Below are 20054 nucleotides of genomic sequence, written 5' to 3' on the forward strand. Positions count from 1 at the left end.
TCTTCACATTTAGCTTCTTGCTGATTTCAGTAAAGCTGAATATTTTCTTACGTTTCTTTACTAACTATATTTGTGAATTGTGTGTTCATTTCCTCTATTAATCTGTTATGGTCTTCATGTTTCTTTTTCCAAGTTTTATGTGCTTTCATACAATTATGTTGAGGCAAGACAAATTTTCTCATAGGTAGCTCTTATTGTTCACTATTTTTTCAAGTAAAAAACAAAGTATGGATGGACTCAAATCTGTTGGTATTCTTTACGATTTCTTGACGCTGCATAAATGCACAAACCTGAGGCACTATCCACATTGTGCATGCTTAGTATTACTCTCTTCTAGTTTGTATGTAGTATTTTTAAACAAAACTCTTCTTTCAGCTATTAGGAATTTGTTTTTACAAATTTGTTTTTACAAACATGGGGGTTTTGTCCCCCATGTTAGAAGTCATTTGTTCCCACCTCACTTACTAAAACATTTTAATTTTAGTATTTGATGTGATACTTCCTTTAAAATACGGTAAGTATATTTATAACGATCTCTTTGGAGATTATTTGCCATCCTATTCTTTCCAATACTACATTTTTTATAAAATAGAGAACTGCATGTTTCTGTATATGGTTGGTCTAGCCTCCCTTAATTAACACTCATTTTTTTCAAATTTTCTGATATTTTTCTATTAATCTATCTTATCTATATTATCTGTAAATCTATTTTCATAGGTTTATGAGGAACTTAGCTTGCATAAATAAATTTTTAAAAATCAATTGAAATTTTGTTGGAATTCATGATTCATGAAGTAAGTTCTGGCATCTTCAGAATTTATTTTTTTTCCTTCCAGAAACATGGAATGCTTCTTACTCCCAAGTTGTTTCATTTGTTTTTATAATTTTCTTCCTATGTCATACACACTGCTATTGTAAAATTGGATGCTTTTTCTTATATGTTCTGCCCTTTATCTTTTTACCTACGTTTTAAAAATAAATTGGCCTCCATTTTATGGCACTATAACTTTACAAATAAATTTTACATAATGCATGTGGCAAGGGTTTCAATATTTCAACTTCGCCATGACAGAATCATAGTTATTTTTCAAACACCAGAAAGTTGGCTTATTTCTTCCCTCTGCAATTGCCAAATGACAAAACACTCACTAGATACAGATAGCAAGATTCAGTTTCTAGTTAAAAAAAAAAAAAAAAAAAAAAAAAAAAAAAAAAAATCAAATGCCAGCCTGCTTTTTAATCTACCATGAAAGTATCAAAAATGTATCCAAAAGAAGAAAGAAGAGCACACTGAAGGTAACTAGTGGATCAGAATAAAGTTTTCAGATCAAAATCAGGACTAATTAGCACTGTGTGTTCCTACCTGAGCTCCTGTAGCTATTTCATCAGCAGCTTCATTCATTACTCCCAGGGTTTGAAAAGCAAACACACACAGTTCTCGCTCACACACAGTGGGCTACAAAAGAAAGGGCAATGAGTTACAATACCGTTTTTTTCCGTTTCCCAGCTCTTAAGGTAATTTTATGACATTCCATTAAGTATTTTAAAAAAATGCAAAGTTTCAGAGTATTAAAAGGAAAGGAATCACAGGACCTTAATTAACGAAAGTTAAATTCCTAAATTTGGGTAACAATTGGTAAATAATCATCTAGTGATATGGAGTAACAAATATAAGAAATCCATTTCAAATAGTTGTAGTCACTTGCACGTAGAATCTTTTAGCAACAGATGGAAAAATCATCTCTTCTACTTCATTCATTTTTGTACCTGAGATGTATTAAAAAAAAGAAAAGGAAAAAGCAGACACCTAAGCTGGTGGTACGCTAAAAAAAAAAGTCAAACCTAACAGCTGTGTAAAACAAATATACAAAGAAGATTCCACTCTTTCCTAGGTAATTTTCTTTGGAAGAAATAAGCATGACTCTGCTTACTTGCTACCCAGTTCTTGAAATATTGGTTTTGTTGCAAAGACTTTTGACTCAATAACCTCCTGAAGTCAACAGCACTGAAATATACACTCTGCAATTGCTTTGGAAGACTTCTCATCTTTCAAATCTAATATAGTGTCGTCTGTTTGATTTATCTTATCTCCAGAGTTACATTGCATTAGGTAGCTGATGAAGCCTAACACGATACAATCCATGGTGCCACTGCCTAGCAGACAAAAGGCTTTTGTTAGTGCCACTGCTCCTCTGCTCACTCATTTCTGAGAACAACGTGGTCGAGCACTTAACCAGTTGGAAGTACAGTCCTTTTCGGTCCATCTTTTATGTTTGGAATGGGCCCATATGGTGGCTTTGTTGACATAAGCATGACCAATCACAAACACTTCTGGTTGATGTTCCCCAAAGAGAATTTTAGGAAAAAAATCAATTGATACCTTTCTTTTATCCACTTTAAAAGGGCAGTTTGATTACATTTCAGAAACATCAGGTAAAACTACCTATGAGAGGAAATTAACTGGAGAAAACTCTTCATCCAGACTCAAGCTATACAGAGAGTGCTATATATAGATGGTTCTACTTAGAGCAGACTGTTCAATTTCTGCGACTTATTTTTCCTTAAGTGTTTAGCCTGTTTTTAATCTTCTATTTTTTGTGTGGATTCATCTATGTGCATGTACGTTTCAACCTCAGTTTTCCCCAAGGACATTGGCTGTTAATCTTTTGTTTACTTTCTGGGAGCACAATATGGTCTGAAATAATAATAGCAATCATTCATTGTCCATTTACCATAGTGCCAAACATTATACTGGTGTATAGTGGACCTGTATACACAAAGAATCAGGGGAGAAGATAAACCATAGAAATCATGAAGGACCCTAGGAATTTATTCATGTACCAGCCACCCAACAATGTTCACTGAGCAAGTAAACGGGGACACAGAAACAAAAGGTTGTTTTTTTTTCAATACTACTCTTGTCTAATAACCATACATTTTTTTTTAAATAAAATCCTTCAATCCCAAAGGAATAATAGGAAAAAAGCTTATTTAGGGCATACAAGTAATAGCTGGTTTCATTCTTTTCAACTGAACTTTGGCAATCAATTGCACTTACTTTGAGATCATCCAAATATATATGTATGTAGGTACCTATGAACATGGTATTCACAGATTCCAGGAAATGTTTTAAAAGGATAGAAACTATCTTTTTCAGTACCAAGTTGTTGCTTTAAACAACGGAAGTGGAAGTGAAATAAAATATCTCACACTCCACTAGACTGGATGGATAAAATATTGATTTTAATGTAGGAAAAATGTCTAAGACTGAAGAAAAATAGTGTAGTTATTCTTACAGATCTCTAACACACACTTTGTCACCAATCCTAGGTATTCATGTGCCACCCTGATTTTGTTTTAAATAATCTGTACCAATTTCGCCCTGACCTATTTTTTTTTTTTTAATCTTGGGTAACAAATGAGCAACATTTCAAAGCTTTCTTCTGTATTTCCATTTCATCTCCCTCCCAGACCTTATTATACTCAAGTCTCTGATCATATGAACTTGCCAACTGACTCATTGCTTTTTTTTTTTAAAGGATCTTATTTATTCATTTGACACAGAGAGATACAGAAAGAGAGCATGAGCAGGGAGTGAGGCAGAGGGAGAGAGGAAGGACGTCTCCCCACTGAGCCAGGAGCCAAAGAGGGTCCCAGGACCTAGAGATCATGACCCGAGCTGAAGGGAGATGCTTAACCATCTGAGCCCTATTGGTGCCCCTGACCCTTTACTTTAAATTATAAACCTACATTCCTAATGATAAAGCTATGGCTTGATTACTTTATGAACACTTCTTTCTTGTATCTTTTTGGTTGAAATGTATAAGGCTGACTTTTAGGAATATATGCTTCCTGCAACTGTTTGAAGAAGGAAGTCAGATACCCTATAAAACTTTGAGGGTAAGAAAGGGCAGTTTTTGCTACTGCACTAAAAAATTAGAGCTACACATTACATTCTTACAATTTTATCTTCCCTTTTTTAAAATAGCAAATGTAGAGGTAATATGGTGATTAATTTATGCTATATTAACACCAAACTAAGTAAATACTAGTGAATTTTTAAAATAACAATCTATTGCTCATTTAAAAATATATTTATTTGAGAGATTGAGAAATAGAGAGAGAGAATGTAAGAAGTGTGGGGAGGAGCAGAGGGAGAGGAAGAAGCAGACTCCCCACTGAGAAAGGAGCCCAATGCTCGAGCCAATGTGGGGCTCAATCCCCGGAGATCAGGGCCTGAGCCAAAGGCAGACGCTTAACCCACTGAGCCACACAGGTGTCCCTCTATTGCTCATTTGTACTAGAAAGTTCAAGACAGTATCAGAGGTATAAATCAGTTACATTTTCAGATAAACATTTACTAACTAGTTTTTGTAAACTTTTGATCCTCCCTGCTCCCATGTTTATCCACATTTTGAGTTCAAAATGTCAACATAAAATAGCACACTAAAAAAGAGTTCTCAAATCATAGTAAGTAATCAAGATTAGATGTCTCATTGCTCACAGAAAGAACATCTTATTCAAGAAAGAGGAACCAAGGGAGCACTGGGTGGCTCAGTGGGTTAAAGCCTCTGCCTTCAGTTCAGGTCATGATCCCAAGGGTCCTGGGATTGAGCCCCACACTGGGCTCTCTGCTGAGCAGAGAGCCTGCTTCACCCTCTCTCTCTCTGCCTGTCTCTCTGCCTACTTGTGATTTCTGTCAAATAAATAAATAAAATCTTAAAAAAAAAAAGAGAGAGGAAGCAAATCATTGTTCCCTAATGAAACATAAGAAATTACATTGTGGATTAGCTGACTCTTAGCTAATCCCCCACCCCCAACATATTCTGCTCTGACTGTACCATTTATACAGAAAGCTCTAGCATCAATTAAAAATGGAACATAGGTGAGGCACCTGGCTGGCTCAGTTGGTGGAGCATGCAACTCTTGATACTGAGGTTGTGAGTTCAAGCCCCTCATTGAGTGTGGAGATTACTTACTAAATAAATAAATAAATAAATAAATAAAACATACACACCCATTTTTGGGGAAAATATTAAAAATTTTTACTGGGTAAAAAGTTTTTAAAAATTAAAAATTTAAAAAATTTTACTGGGTAAAAATATTACTGGATAAGTGTAACGATGTATTTTACGGCACATAATTTAATATAAAGTGTATATGCCCAATATAACCAAATGTATACATCATTTATGAATTCATTTTTGAGTTTACAATGTTTCAATTCCTAAAATATTTACAATTCTTAATGTTATTTTATTGTCCTCAAGCAATTAGTTCCTATAATTTGAACTGTAAAAACATGACAAGTCCCTCTTGCCATTCCAATACATATTTTTTTTTGCAATGTAACATTCATTATGCACCATTTAAACACATAGATGACTTTATATGTCCCTAAGATTTATTTTAGAAGTTTTAAAGCTAAGACAAATACAAATTGAATCAAAACAATTTAAAATGTGAGCAATGAAAATGTATTTCAAAACTGGTTAAGCCTAAAGAATATTTTAGAACCTGTGTTTTAGAAAGTTTGTGTCTTCAATAAATTCAAATTGCTTCCTACTAAAAATAGAAATGATAAAACTCAAGAGTATGTATGTATTTGTATATAGCATGGTGTAGGTGAGAGGTTTTCAAACCTTTTCTCCCATGCTTTTTCCACTCAAACAAAATTTTTCATGTTAGCGCAATATACAGAACAGACAAAAAGTGGTAACTGTTTCAATGGGAGCACATGTGCACAGGTTCAGTTTTCCTATCTGTAAAATAGGGATAAAAAAATGACATCTAGTGCACCAGATTGATAAGACCAAGAAGAAAGAAAGGTAAGAGGCTTAGAAAATCTCCCTGAGGTAAACAGAGCTGTTTAAATATTAACAATACTAGGTAACTGGATAACCACAGCTGCTTCTCGTTTTAAACCAATGCATACACAAAAGTAAGTGTTCAATAAAATTTTCACTGAAGCTTATTATGAAATAGTATTTTTATTTTCATATCCATAGCTTATTGAAACCCTTAATTTAGTGTTAAAACTGTTCTTGTTAAAAAAGAAATGAGCAGTGTAAATAAAATTCCTAGTTAAAAAACTAGGGTTGAAAATGTAAGAATAATTAAGAATAGCTACTAGAAACTCAAAACCTACAAGCCTTTATTTAGCTCTTTGTATTTCTGATTTTATAGTCCATGCTTCAGGTTCTTTTCAAGGTTTGGAAGACAGACATTCAGGGCAGGGCGGGGGAGGGGGGCGGGGTAGGTGGTGGCGGGGGCAAGTTCACCATGCTAAAAGAAAGACAGGAATCCCATGGAGATCAAGGCAGATTTGTAGTTAATATAGGCTCATGCCCATTTAAGCTTCAACACAGTGTTTCCTATTTTCTCATACAACTTAAGTTGTTGTTTGAGCCTTAAAACCAATTTCTTTCTACTTGGTTTGAAAAAACCGTATTTCTGAATTAAAGTGTTTGGTATAATTATCATTTAGCCTATATTTCAAAAATGGAAATCTTACTTCTGTGGCATGAGGTGGGGGATGGGAGGAAGAGTTGAGGAGGGAACAGGGTGTGCTTTTCCATCCATTCTTCAAACATTCAAGTCAGACCTAAATACAGGAAGACCTACCTGTTTTACTCTTAAGAAGTAAAATGGGACATATCAAGGTTTACCTATATGCTCAGTTTCTCAACAATTATCATGGGAATGCCTTAAGCTTATGACCAAATTATAACTGGACGCTGCTAATTTCATTCCGAAAATAAGAACTTAGTTACAAACATCTGTCTAAGGTCCACAGCTCAGGTGTCTCAGCTGATTTTGCCTCAGTGGAATTGGGTATTACACTCAAAGAAAGATACCAGAATCTCAAGCCTGATCAATCTATTCACAGCAAGCAATCTGGGATATTTTCACATGACAGGAGAAGAAAATGAGGTCCATAATTTTCATGTCATATGTTGATCTGGGAAATGGGAAAGTCTACTAGCCAGGGACATACAGAATGACTGCCAAGTACCAATGATAAATTTCTAACTATAGAGATCCTAATCCCTACAACCATATGCATGGTTTTCTCCAACCCAGTTCAGCAGCCCTTCCACAGGATTCAAAAAAGAAGACAAACAATTGCATGGATCATGGTATTCAGTGTGAGTATAACATAAAGACAAGGGCACTAGGAAGGAAGAGGCTTAGAAAACAGTGGTGAGTCTGGCAATAAATCCTTATTTTTGTGTTATCCAAAAACACTGGATGAAGACAAAAATCAAAATTTTAAAGCATCAACAGTTGGCTGCCTTAATACTCTAGTTGATTCCAAAATGTAGAGAACCACCAATTGGGTTTGGGTTTGGTTTTCTGATCATAATCCGAACTGCACTGCCACATGGGAAATCCAGGACACTATAAAACAATCCTTGTGATGTTAATTTGATTTTTATGCATTTGCAAAATTTTACATGTCAGGTCTCATGCCTGGGAGTGACATTTATAACCTTTGTAAACAAAGAGATAAGTGGATCATTGTGGTATTTCTAAATCAGTAAGCATGGTAGGTACCCATGTTTCAGAAAGTATGACACGCTTACTCAGACCTCTGAGTAAAGTGACAGAGGAGTACAAGTAGTGCCCAAAATGTTAGGACTTCTGGGAAATAGCAGTAAAGGGCAATTTATGTCATTCAATAAATAATCATGCTTAGAGAAAAGAGAAAAAACATAAGACACACTTCAAATTTTGAATGAAAGAGATCAAACATAATGAACATTAGATATAGAATTCTCTGGAACCCTGAGTTATATCTGACTTATTTAATCACTCACTAGGACATAATGTCTCCTCTTTACATCTCTAGGAGCTATTTCAGTTTGCAATGTGTCATCTGCACTGAATAAATGGTCAATGAGTCAGTTTAGTGATTAATACTTCATAAGAAATTTTATGTGCAATAATTTTATACATTTCTATTAAAATTACAGTAAAACATATTACAATGTAAATATAAGAGAGATACAGAAAAAAAATGAGTATGCTGGATTTAGGTTAAATATCCGTTTAAGACAATCAAGAGGCAGTTCTTTGTTTACTTCTCTTCCTTTGACTTCCATTTCCTCATTTAATTTCAGCTGTCACTTATTTTTCTATTTAAGAAACCCAAGTAGGTTTTCTGATTTCTTAGATATCAGTCTGAATGGCAACAACATAAAACCAGCACAAAACCAGCTATACTTACTTAGAAAACATCATTATTTACAAAAGGACTTCCACTTCTAGAAAGAAATTCTGGTGCAGAATAAAACAGTTAAAGTAAAACAAAAATTGAAGCAAGCACAGAGAATATTGATAGCAATCAGGATACTTCTATCACTTACTATAGAAATGAGTTGCCAGTAACTGAACCACAAGGACCACAACACGAGCAGAAAATATCCAGGATGTGAAATCTATTTACATGTTAGAATTACATGTCAGTTCAAGTACATGAGTCAAGAGTAGCATCCTGATAAAGAACTGTGGCCTTGGTGCATCTGCTAGGGTTGAGTCTCATTTCTATCACTTACTAGCCACGTTGATAGTAAACTGTTCTCCTCATCTGTAAAACAGAGGTAATAATAATACCCATCTCACAGGGTTATCACGAGAGGACTAAATCAAATAATAATCCATGTAAAATACTTTGAACACATGATCACATAAAAGGCACTCAAAAAGCATGTGCCATCAATAGCATTATTATAACCTTCTGGAGTGAAGATCACATTGCCATTGATCATGCAACAGATCAAGATCCACAGATGAACACTAACAAAATAAAAATGGACCTTCTGATGGAAGGATAAACTGAAATGACCAAAGGATTCTCCTTATTCTCATTGTAACTACACGTTTCCATGTATCACATCAAAATAACAAACAAACACCTTAGTTAATCTGGGTTTCAGAGTAACATTGATGTATCTCTTTGAGAAAAAAAAGCTGACTGACAAAGAATAGTGTATGAGCAGTGAGATAAATTTTTTATATATGTTTCCCATAAACAAGTAAAATTAAGTATGTCTTAGACTTTGACAAAAGATCATGATCACAAATGGTTATTACGTGTTTCTTAAAGAATACATCCTGAAATGCAAACAAGCTCTGACAAAACTTTCTCTTTCTAGGCTTTATAATTTGTCTTTTCAAATATATATTCCCAATAACAGGACAAATTTCTCTTAAAAAGTTCAAAAGAATCTAGCTTGGTGCCTTATACTTAGGAAGCCTTCAATAAGCACTTATGATGCAGTTTTGAAGTCAGGAAGAAATAGGCTCAAAGTCCAGCTTCTACCCATACTGGCTGGGTGATGCTGAACAAATTTTTTGATCTTTTTCGATCTTAATCCTATTTGCACTATGAGCGAAAAAACACATAAACCACAAGAGTTTTGTGAAAATCAAATAAGGAAGCAATATGCAAAATATCTATCTATACAGGGTCTAGCACACAGCACTCATGTCATCCGCAAATGAGGATCATTTTAGTTTTTCCTTTCCGATCTGAATACCTTCTAATATTTTTTCTTACCTAATTGCCCTGGCTATGTCCTCTAGTACAATGTTGATTAGAGTGACAAGAATAAACTAACTAAAAAATAAATTTATCAAATGATGTATAAGACCTGAGTAATGAAAACTACAACATAGTGTAGAAAGAAACTTTTAAAGATCCAAATAAACGGAAAAACTTCCTGTGTTCATGGATTGAAAGGGTTAAAATTGTTAAGACAGCAATATTTCCCAAACTGGCCTATGGAGCCAAATGCAAACCTATAAAATTTCCTGCCTTTTTCTTCTTCTTCTTCTTTTTTTTTTGGCAGAAATGAACGAGCTGACTTTAAAATTCACATAAAAATGCAAGGGAGCCCAAACAGTGAAGATAGTGAAAACTATCTTATAAAAGAAAAATGAAGTTAGAGAACACACACTTCTTGCTTCCCAAACTTACTGCAGAGCCGCAGTAATCAAGACAGTGTAGCACAGATGGAAGGATACACACACAGGTCAGTGGAATAAAATTAAGAGTCCAAATAAACCAATACATCTACAGTGAAATGATTTTCAACAAAAGTACCACAATCATCCAATGGAGAAAGCTCTTTTCAACTAACAGTGCTAAGCCAACTGAATAGCTACATACAAAAGAATTAATTTAGAACCCAACCTTACACCATACACAAAAATTAACTCAAAAAGGATCAATGACTTAATTGTAAGACAGAAACTATAAAACATAAAAGAAAATGTAGGTGTAAAACTTTGTGACCTTGGCTTAGGCCAACAGTTCAGCTGATAAATATAGGCTCCATTAAAATTTAAAACTTTTGTATGTCACAGGATGCTACCAAGAAGGTAAAAAGAAAACCCACAAAATAGGAGAATATCTGCAAATCACACATCTAATAAAATTTAGTATTCAGAACACACACACACACACACACAGAACTCTAATAACGCAACAACAAAGAGAAATAATCCAGTTAAAAACAGGCAACGAATATAAACAGACATTTATCCAAAGTAGATGCACAAGTGGCCAATAAGCATACAATAAAATGCTCAAAATCACTAATCATTTGAGAAGTGCAAATCTGAGCCACAATGAAATACCACTTCACACACACTGAGATGCTATATAAAAAGAAGTATTACAAGTGTTGAAGAAGATGTGGAGAAACTGGAACCATCGTACACTGCTTGTGGGAAAATAAAGTGGTACAGCCACTGTCAAAAAAGGAGTTCGATTGTTTCTCAAACACTTAAAGTTAGCATATGTACCAGCAATTCTATTAAATGATGAATGGAAAATGCGTGTCATATATCCATGTAATGTAATATTATTAAACACCCCCCACAAAAAAAACAAACAAATACAGACTGATACATGCTACCTGGATGAACCCTGAAAACATTATATTAAGTGAGAAGCCAAAAGCAAAAGGCCACATAATGTATGATTCCATTTATATGAAATGTCCAGAATAGGCAAATTCATAGAAACAAAAAATAGATTAATGGTTGCCAGAGGATGAAGGGAGAAGATTGGAAATGACCACTACCAGTTATGGATTTCATTTCTGGGTAATGCAAATGTTCTGGAATTAAGACAGTGGTAATGGTTCCACAACACTGTGAATAAACTAAAAACTATTGAATTGTGTACATTAAAAGAGTGAATCACGTTATATGAATTTTTTTTAAGATTTTATTTATTTATTTGACAGACAGAGATCACAAGTAGGCAGAGAGGCAGGCAGAGAGAGAGGTGGAGGCAGGCTCCCTGCTGAGCAGAGAGCCCGATGCAGAGCTCAATCCCAGGACTCTGGGATCATGACTTGAGCTGAAGGCAGAGGCTTAACCCACTGAGCTACCCAGGTGCCCCACACATGTTATATGAATTTTATCTCAATTTAAAAATTATAGAAAAACTTGAAATCAGATCATTCCTCCCAAACTACATATCTAAATAAATGGAAAGATTTATTTTTTGTGGGAACATACACACATTGATTCTTATTTCTATACTCCCTCAGTAATGCCTCAAAAGTGTCAGTGAGCTGGCATTTTTTGGAAATCATTAAAATTCAGATTCTCTGTGTGCTATTGTGTAACTCCTCCGACTTCTCTTTTCTCTCCTGGTAAGCATCTTAAATTGTGTGGTTTTGAAGAAACACTGTTCATAAGTTTACATATATACATCTATAGCTACATTTTTCTTCCTATTCACCTACACCTACATCTATTGCTATTAATACAGAGGTAGACAGAAGATATAAATAGATGAAAGGAAAGAGAGATGATAGATAGGCACATATAAGAAATACGCTAGGAAATATTTTCCTAATATGAAACACCTTGTCTTCCACAGATTCCTTCACAAATAGTGATTCATTTGCCAAAATTACACCACTGTGTGTATTAAATAATTTGCTCATTAGACAATATGCACTGTAAATCAAGTTATATTCTTTATTTTAATATCTTAACCCTTTTATATCCTATGTCAACACTGAAATTCTACCAATGAGAACTTACCCTAAGCATAGGGCCATTTTGAAACACATGTGGCTCATCACAAACCACACAGTATTCATTCAATACAGGGATCCGCTGTTCAGCAAACTCAATTGTCTGAAAAAAAAATAACAAAGAGAAATAATGAAGTCAAGTTCATAGATAATTTGAAAACCCATTAAAAGCTCAAATATTTCTGCAATGGATGGCTTGCTTGGATCTTACCTGCACTAGGAAGCCGCGGTCTCGTATTGGAATGCATTTGGCACCATTTGGCTATAAAAAAGCAAAGTAAAAGAAGAAAATAATTTTTTAACTCAGAGAATAGATGAATTACAGCCTTTGACTTTTTGAAACAGTGAATACAAGTGTGTGATCTAGGGTCACCTGTAATATGAATTAAATCACTGAACATGACATCAAGATTTTAGAGTTTATTATAATACACTTTCTGCCATTATTACCACAAGCCTTGTCTAAGCTAACCCAACAGCATTCTTAATTTTTGATCTTCTAGTAAAAATGACTGGCATTTTTAAATGATCACAAAAGCTCATTTCCACTACTACTTACTGTCAAATGCTCTCATCTCCTCATTTAGATTATTTCCATCTTATTTTACAATGAGAATTATTCCTCCAAGGACATAGGAGACAGCTACTGAGGGGGTACACCACTAAACTATTGTACTGTATTAGGCTTAATTATACAGGAAGATGGTAAGACACTTTCTTTTACAGAATACGTGAAATTATCTTTTTTACGTGAAATTCTCATGGGAAACCTTCTATGTTAACATTTTAACATTATTTTCTAAGTGTCCTTTACACTTCCTTTTGATAGGAAATGGGTTTTTAGGGGTCCACCTGAAACTATCAATATACTTACATACATTTTCTTAACACAAGTATAATTTCATGGTATCATTTACAATGTAATTTTAGAAATAAAGCTATACAAGAGTAGCACAAATTTCTGAAGATGTATCTTATTTTTTTTTTCAATGCCATCTACTGTTAGGTGTATCTGTATGTATGGTTAAGAGTCAAGTACACTCTTACCCCAGCACACACACGCATTTACTGGAAGAAAACATTTTTATCGATTGTTTTGCATAATTACTATACAGAAGAGAGGTCTGTTTCTTTTATCTGAAATCGGCTTATAATGCTGATCGCTCCAAAGGTAAATGCTGTCTACGACGGACTCCCAGTAAAAATACCACCCAGAGGGCTTAAGCTTGAATACCGTTACCTTCCGGCCCCATCTCCACCAAAAAGCTTCCGGATAACGTGACTTCAGTTTTATCAAGTAGACACTGAAAGCAGCTTTAAGCAAAGCTCTGGCATACAGAAGTAGAGGTTGCTTCTCTCCGTAAGTTACGATGTTCATAGGCAAATGTCCTCATCCAGAAAAGGAAGGGCATTTAATTGCCGAATTTAATTATTCGACAAACTCTGTCCTCCACTACCGATGTACGAGCACTAGAGGCCAGATAAAGCTACTTGATAAAACATTAAAGTGCCAGGCTCGCTTAAAAGGGATCAGCTTTGTGGATCCGACCGACTTCCAGTTTGAGCAGCATTCAGGGCCACGACAGGAATTTGGACTGGACCGTCCATCAACAGCTAGAGTTACTTATTTTTTCCCGGAGTCAAAATGCACGTGCCAGTACCGGTTGCCAGTGTCCGGCGTGCCGAGTTAACACCCCCAAAGAAACACACGGTAAATTCCCAAACATGAAAACAAAAACGAGCGTCTCACTTCTTCCCTCTACCAGACCTGCCCAAACGAACCCCCCACCCCCACCCCCACCCCCACCCCCCACCGCGGTCCTGCCCCTTCGCTAACCCTGAGGAACTCAGGAGGAAAGTAGTTACGCACAGCAGGCTGGGAAGATGACGATGAAGACGGGGTTAAGATACCGATAAGCCCTGAGGTGAGAGAGAGCCTCCTGCCCTCTGCGTTAGGTTCCTTGAAAAGCTCCGTCTTGGAGGACTTGGGAGCGCCGGAGTAGGACTTGCTGAGCAGCTTGTGGCTTTTCAGTCCGTACAGCTCTTCCATTCTGAGATTACTGGAGTAAGATCGGCTTAACAGTTTGTGGGGCTTCAAGCCGGCGTTGTGCTCACACCGCGGGTCTCCGGAACAAGACCGAGTCAACAGTTTATGCGACTTGAGGGTGAGGCAGTCCTCTTGCTTGACGGCGGCGGGGCACGGCCGGTTCAAGAGTTTGTGCGACTTAATTGCCGGCACGGTCTGCTCCGCCCTCGGGTCGCTGGACAGGGAGCGACCAAAGGTCCTGTGAGACTTGGTGGCGCACACGTCGTCGGTCTTGACGGCGCTGGAACAAGTCCTCCGCAGCAGCTTGTGCGTTTTGGAGATCCCATCTTGCTCCGATTTCAGCTTGGATTTGCTTTTACCACAACCGGGGGGAGGGTAACTTGGCGACCTTGAAAACGGAACAGCAGTTACTACGGGGCAAACCCGGAGCGCGACACACCGCGGAGGCTCCGTCAACCGCACGGCGCGACAAGGCCCGCCTCGTGGAGCTACAGCCCCTCCCGCGCAAAGAGAAAGTGCGAGCATGCGCACTGCGAGCACGGCCGCCGAGCCGCCATCGCCATCGCAACCACGTGGGACGGAAACAAACCCTCCGAATGCGGAAACGAGGAGCCACGTTTTTGAGGGAATCGACAGGACCTAGTCAGTCCTCTGAAGTCACACAGAACATGCGTGGATGCCGAGACCATCTTAAAGAATGCTCGGAAGGACCTAACCGTGGAGTAGCCCGTGGTCAGAATCGAGAAAGACAACCGAGAAGTCATCTGCTACCCACCTGCGCAAGGTAGAAAATAAATGCAGGGGAGATTTCACCTTCTTCTCTGACAGCTTCTTATTGTGCAGGCAGTTCGATTTGTCTTTGCTCTGTTTCCACTGCTGTGTAACGAATGTCTGCATGATCCTGTCAATCCAAAGGAACTCTGTCATCACGGTTCCAAGAGAATGTAATAGGCCATTTCCGTATTACGTGGAGGACGTATTTATCGAAGGAAAATCAATGCACGGGAATTGGTGAGATTCTAACTTCGCATCATACGAGATGGTCCCATATGTAGGAAAGCCCCATGTATGACTTTGACTATGTCTCTGACTTAATGTCTATGACTTTACTGCATTTTGGTTAATAACTCATTGATTACTGCAATACAATTAATAACGTGAACGATGAAAGAAGTGATAAAATTAGGGACGCCTGGATGGTTCAGTCACTTAAGCATCTGTCTTCGGCTCTGGTTATAGTCCCAGGGTCCAGGATCAAGCCCTGCATTGGGCTCCCTGCTCCGCGGGGAGACTGCTTCTCCTTCTGCTTCTATCCTCCCCCTTCCCCCGCCACTGGTGCTCCTGCTCTCTTGCGCGCTCTCTCTCTCTTTCAAATAAATAAATATCTCTTTTAAAAAAAGAATTGATAAAATAAGAGGCTATAAAAAGATTTAGAAGGGCAGCCTTTAAACAACTTTAGCCAAAGTTCTTTAGCCAAAAGCAAATTCGGAATTATTTTGCTGGTGCCAGAAACACAGTTTTGAAATAATGTTTGGTAGTAATTATGATTTTATCACTTAAGATACAAGTAAAGTCCATTTCTTTTCAGTTGATTTGCTTATGCAATTTTCTTCATGAAAAGGGAAATAAAATGAAACCGTGAAATCGTTAAGTAAAAGGAAAACACGTAAAACTGATTCTATGGAGAAATATGAAATCAGCAAATTTTCTCTCTCTGCACAGCCCATTCACTTTAAAACACACTGTTTAAAAAAAAAAAAAAAGCAAACAAACAAACAAACAAAAAACTAAACTGTGTGTCTTGGGGGGCCTGGGTGGCTCAGTCAGGTAAGTGACCAACTCTTGGTTTCAGCTCAGGTCATGATCTCAGGGTCATGAGATTGAGCCTGGGGTGGGAGCACGGAGTTGGCTTGAGAATTTCTCTCCCTCTCTCACCCTCTGCCCCTCCCCTTCCTGCATATGCATGCTCACACTCTCTAAAAGAGCAAATAAATCTTTAAAAAATAAAAATAAATTGTGTGACTCTAAAAAAGCCTTTAGTGACCATCATAAAGCAGGAATTTGATAACTCCTGATCTCAGTATTTTCTAAGTCAAGACCACAGCACATCACTGTTTTTGTAGCAAAGAATTCTGGAACATCATCTCAGACTCTGTCACAGCATTGTTTTCTGAGAAGGGTCCCTGAATGCGACAGCTTCTCAGATCCTTGAAGCTGGGATTCAAGTGGCAAGGGCAGAGGGTCCATGAAGGCTGAGATTCAAGTGTGAAATTTTATAATTAAGCATTCTGTATACAATAAATTAAATATTCTGATTTTTTTTTTTAAGATTTTATTTAGTTATTTGACAGAGAGAGATCACAAGCAGGCAGAGAGAGAGGAGGAAGCAGGCTCCCCGCCGAGCAGAGAGCCCGATGCGGGGCTCGATCCCAGGATTCCAGGACCATGACCTGAGCCGAAGGCAGCGGCTTAACCCACTGAGCCACCCAGGCGCCCCCAATATTCTGATTTTTTTTCAAAAGTCAATTCAGCATTGTCTGCTTTTTATGTTCTTCTCAAGTTATTTCTAACACAGATTGCTTTTGGAGCAGTTTATTGCTTTTGGAGCATTTATTGTTATAAATAAACAAAAAAAAATAATTGGTACCAATACTTACCATTTATAATACACCAAGGGGTAATGCTTATAACAGATTTTTTTTTTCTTTTAACTCTCAACACCCTCAGGGAGCTATTATTCTACACATTTCACAAATAAGGTTAAAGACAGAAATCTTCCCAATTTAGCCTGGCTAATAAGTGGCAAAACCACAACACCTATGTTATCCAGTACAGACTGACTGATGCTAACATATGCTACTCAAACAGGTGTGACTCTTAGCACGAAGACCATTATTAATTTCTCAAGATCCTCAGTTTCTATCAAATTATCATCAGTAACTAGAAAGTACAACCTCAACTTAGTACTCCAGCCTTTAGTCAGCAAGCTTAGATGAGTTCAGAAGAAAGGCATTTCTGGATTATTTGGGGGCCTTTTCAGCTAGAGAGGTAGTGAGGAAGTAGGGGATAAAACGGCACTCAATGATGCGGTCTGCAGTAAATTCACCTTCAAGCTCAGGCTAATGGAATTTTTTTTTTTTTAATTTAACACTTTACTTTTGAAGATTTTTTTTCACCCAAGATTTCAGCATGATTTAAGTTTAACAGTAATATTAGGGTCTTCATTTGTCCCTGTACCTAACCTGAAATCCCCAAGTGATACCACTCTTCATACCAAGCAGATTCAGATTCTTTTTCTCCTATAAGAAAATTGCCATTCCTATATACCGTTCGATAAGAAACCTAACAGGTGCTTTTCTAATTCTTGATAGATGAACTGGAACAAAAAAATAAATAAATAAAAAATAACTATAGCTAAAGTTGTTCCAACTTTGTATTGCATTAGCATTCCAAAGTGTGACCTCAGCATCTGAAACCAATAGCTCTTCAACTTGGACCCCAAAACCCCTAGATGTTCTTGGATTCAAAAGGTGGAGTCAACTGTCCTGTAACACAGTTAATGTTGTGTTCAGCGTCCATGGTAATGTGAAATATACATAGGAACACATGTGGTCTAAAGGTCACCTCTTGATACCTGAGAGCCATCCAGAGATTTTAATGCTCCCACCGGTGTTTGTGTTTACTATTATGCCGGCACTGTGAAGAGTTACTACAGTTGCCATTGTCAAAGATCAACTACACAAGACGATGTCATAGTCAGCTGTTTCAACAAAGGTAGTTCCAACAAAGAAAAGGGAGTATATGTGGGCAAAGCTATGCTTTTCTTCATGCTGATTTCAAAAGGAATATGCACTGGAGGAGCCAGCACTATATTCAACCTGTAGTGGTCTAACAGCTTCAGCCAGATTGCATCATGCATCAAATCAAATGAACGTACTCATTTGACAATTGAAATGCGACTTTTATTTTAATTTGCACTTCAGTTATACATTGAATTTCATTTTATAAATGCAAACTCAACAGATGAAGAATTTATACCTAATTTTATGTTTGTATGTATTTAAGGCAATACTGGAGATTTGCAAGGCTTTTTGTTTTTTCCTTTTAAAAACAACTTAAGTTTGATTGATGCAAATTCAGCATCAAGTCATATATCATTTAAGAGCCTGGTGGTGGGTAGTAAGGAGGGCACATACTGCATGGAACCCTGGGTGTGGTGCATAAACAATGAATTTTGGAGCACTGAAAAAAAATTAAATTTAATTTCATTTAAAAAAAAACTTTCACTTAACTATTCACTGTTTAAAAAAAGATGAATATTTCCATGGCCTATGCCATATTTAGCCTTTGAATGATAGATACTTAATATGAGGCTGACCACTATACTACATCTGTTTTGGGTCAATACTTATTTTTTTCTTTCGGGCTCTTTTAATGCCTTCATGTTCTCCCAATATTCATTCAGTGCCAAAAACATATCCCAAGTCTTAAATAAAGCAAAGGGATTCCTATGATTATATGAGAAGCAGGTTGGTGGATGGGTCAAAAGTATTGCTCTGAGGTCAGATTCTGGCTCTGCCACTTTCTCACTGTGACCTTAGCACCCTGCTTAATCTCTCTGGGTCTCGGTTTCATCATCTAGGAAATGTGGATAGTAACAGCACCTGCTGTTTTGCACTGTGGTCAAGATCCAGTGAGTTAATGTACATAAAGTGCTTAGAATAGCACTTCACATACAATAAGCACTGTGTATGCATTTGTTCCTGCAATCATTATTAAGCCCGTCTAGTAGCCAGAAACACACCAGATAAAGAATCACAGGAAAAGTTTAATGAGTGTTTCTTATTTGCTGAAAACAAACCAGAGTAGTGATAACAAAAGGCCTAGATTTTGAGTCTGCCTTCTTAACTTGCTATGTTTCTGGAAAATTTCAGTTTTCTCTTATGACTTACTGTGAGGATGAGATCATATTTTTGGAAATCATGTAATTTTAGACTAGAAAGGATAACCAGCAAACCCAGTTATTTATAATTTAAGGAAAAATAAATTAGATTAAAATTTAACAGGAATCTATTAAGAAAAAGTTCTAGCCTGTATACTAAACTGTCCATAGAACTAAAATTTACCCTTAGAAGTAATTAACCTTTTTAATATGTTAAACATTTAGATGGAAATATTAATAAAATGTTACATATTCTATAAAGCGATTAAACAATGAATACAGAACACAGCTTTCCTTAATTTCTCAGAGTTAGAATTATACACATCATTTCTTTTTCTGAGTCCAAACAACATACTCAGACATCATTAAAAGGCAGAAAGTTACATATTCCAAGATTTCTGTGTTTTTGCCATTCTTGGCTCATCTGGACCTACTTCATTTCACTTTAAAAAAAAAAAAAGTTAAGTGGCTAAAAAAGTACATAAAGTAAAACTATGGACTTTGGATAATAGGTATCAATGTACATTCATCAACATTAACATCATCTAACAAATGTACCTTTCTGGTAGGACACATTGATAGCTGGAAGCCTACGCATATGTGGGGATAGGAAGTATATGGGAGATTTCTGTATCTTGTTCTCAGTTTTGCTGTGAACCTAAAAATGCCCTTTTAAGTTATTTAATTAGGAAAAAAAATTAAAAACAAGGAAGAAAATTGGGTGAGGGTAAAAAACATCACAGGAGGGGAAAAAAATACAGAAGATGTGCCAAGGTATGGTGGTAATCAACTTGGATGGCATAACATAGAGGCAGGCACCATGCTTAGCTCCAAGATCTGTAAGATACTAGCTCAACACAGAAAACAAAATCCAATTAAGAAAACAAAACCAGCAGCACCTGAGAGGGGCTCAGTCCGTGAAGCATCTGCCTTTGGCTCATGTCATGATCTGTGGGTCCTGAGATCAGACCCCAGGTTGGGCTCCCACCTCAGCAGGGAGTCT

At 36.8% G+C, this 20054-nt stretch overlaps 1 protein-coding gene across 9 annotated transcripts in view; it reads right to left on the reverse strand.

The window, feature by feature from the left end:
* PARP8 (poly(ADP-ribose) polymerase family member 8) overlaps positions 1–20054 on the reverse strand; it is a 174437-nt gene that overhangs the window by 30292 nt on the left and 124091 nt on the right. For all 9 annotated transcript variants that reach the window (XM_082723240.1, XM_082723239.1, XM_082723236.1 and 6 more), the window contains 5 exons: positions 14885–15010; positions 13933–14497; positions 12274–12324; positions 12070–12165; positions 1364–1456 (listed from right to left, as the gene is read on the reverse strand). In XM_082723240.1, the coding sequence (XP_082579366.1) occupies positions 1364–1456; positions 12070–12165; positions 12274–12324; positions 13933–14497; positions 14885–15010 (931 nt within the window). The remainder of the gene's footprint in view (positions 1–1363; positions 1457–12069; positions 12166–12273; positions 12325–13932; positions 14498–14884; positions 15011–20054) is intronic.

This window comes from Mustela nivalis (assembly GCF_964662115.1).
Source record: "Mustela nivalis genome assembly, chromosome: 3".
Taxonomy (NCBI): Eukaryota; Metazoa; Chordata; class Mammalia; order Carnivora; family Mustelidae; genus Mustela; species Mustela nivalis.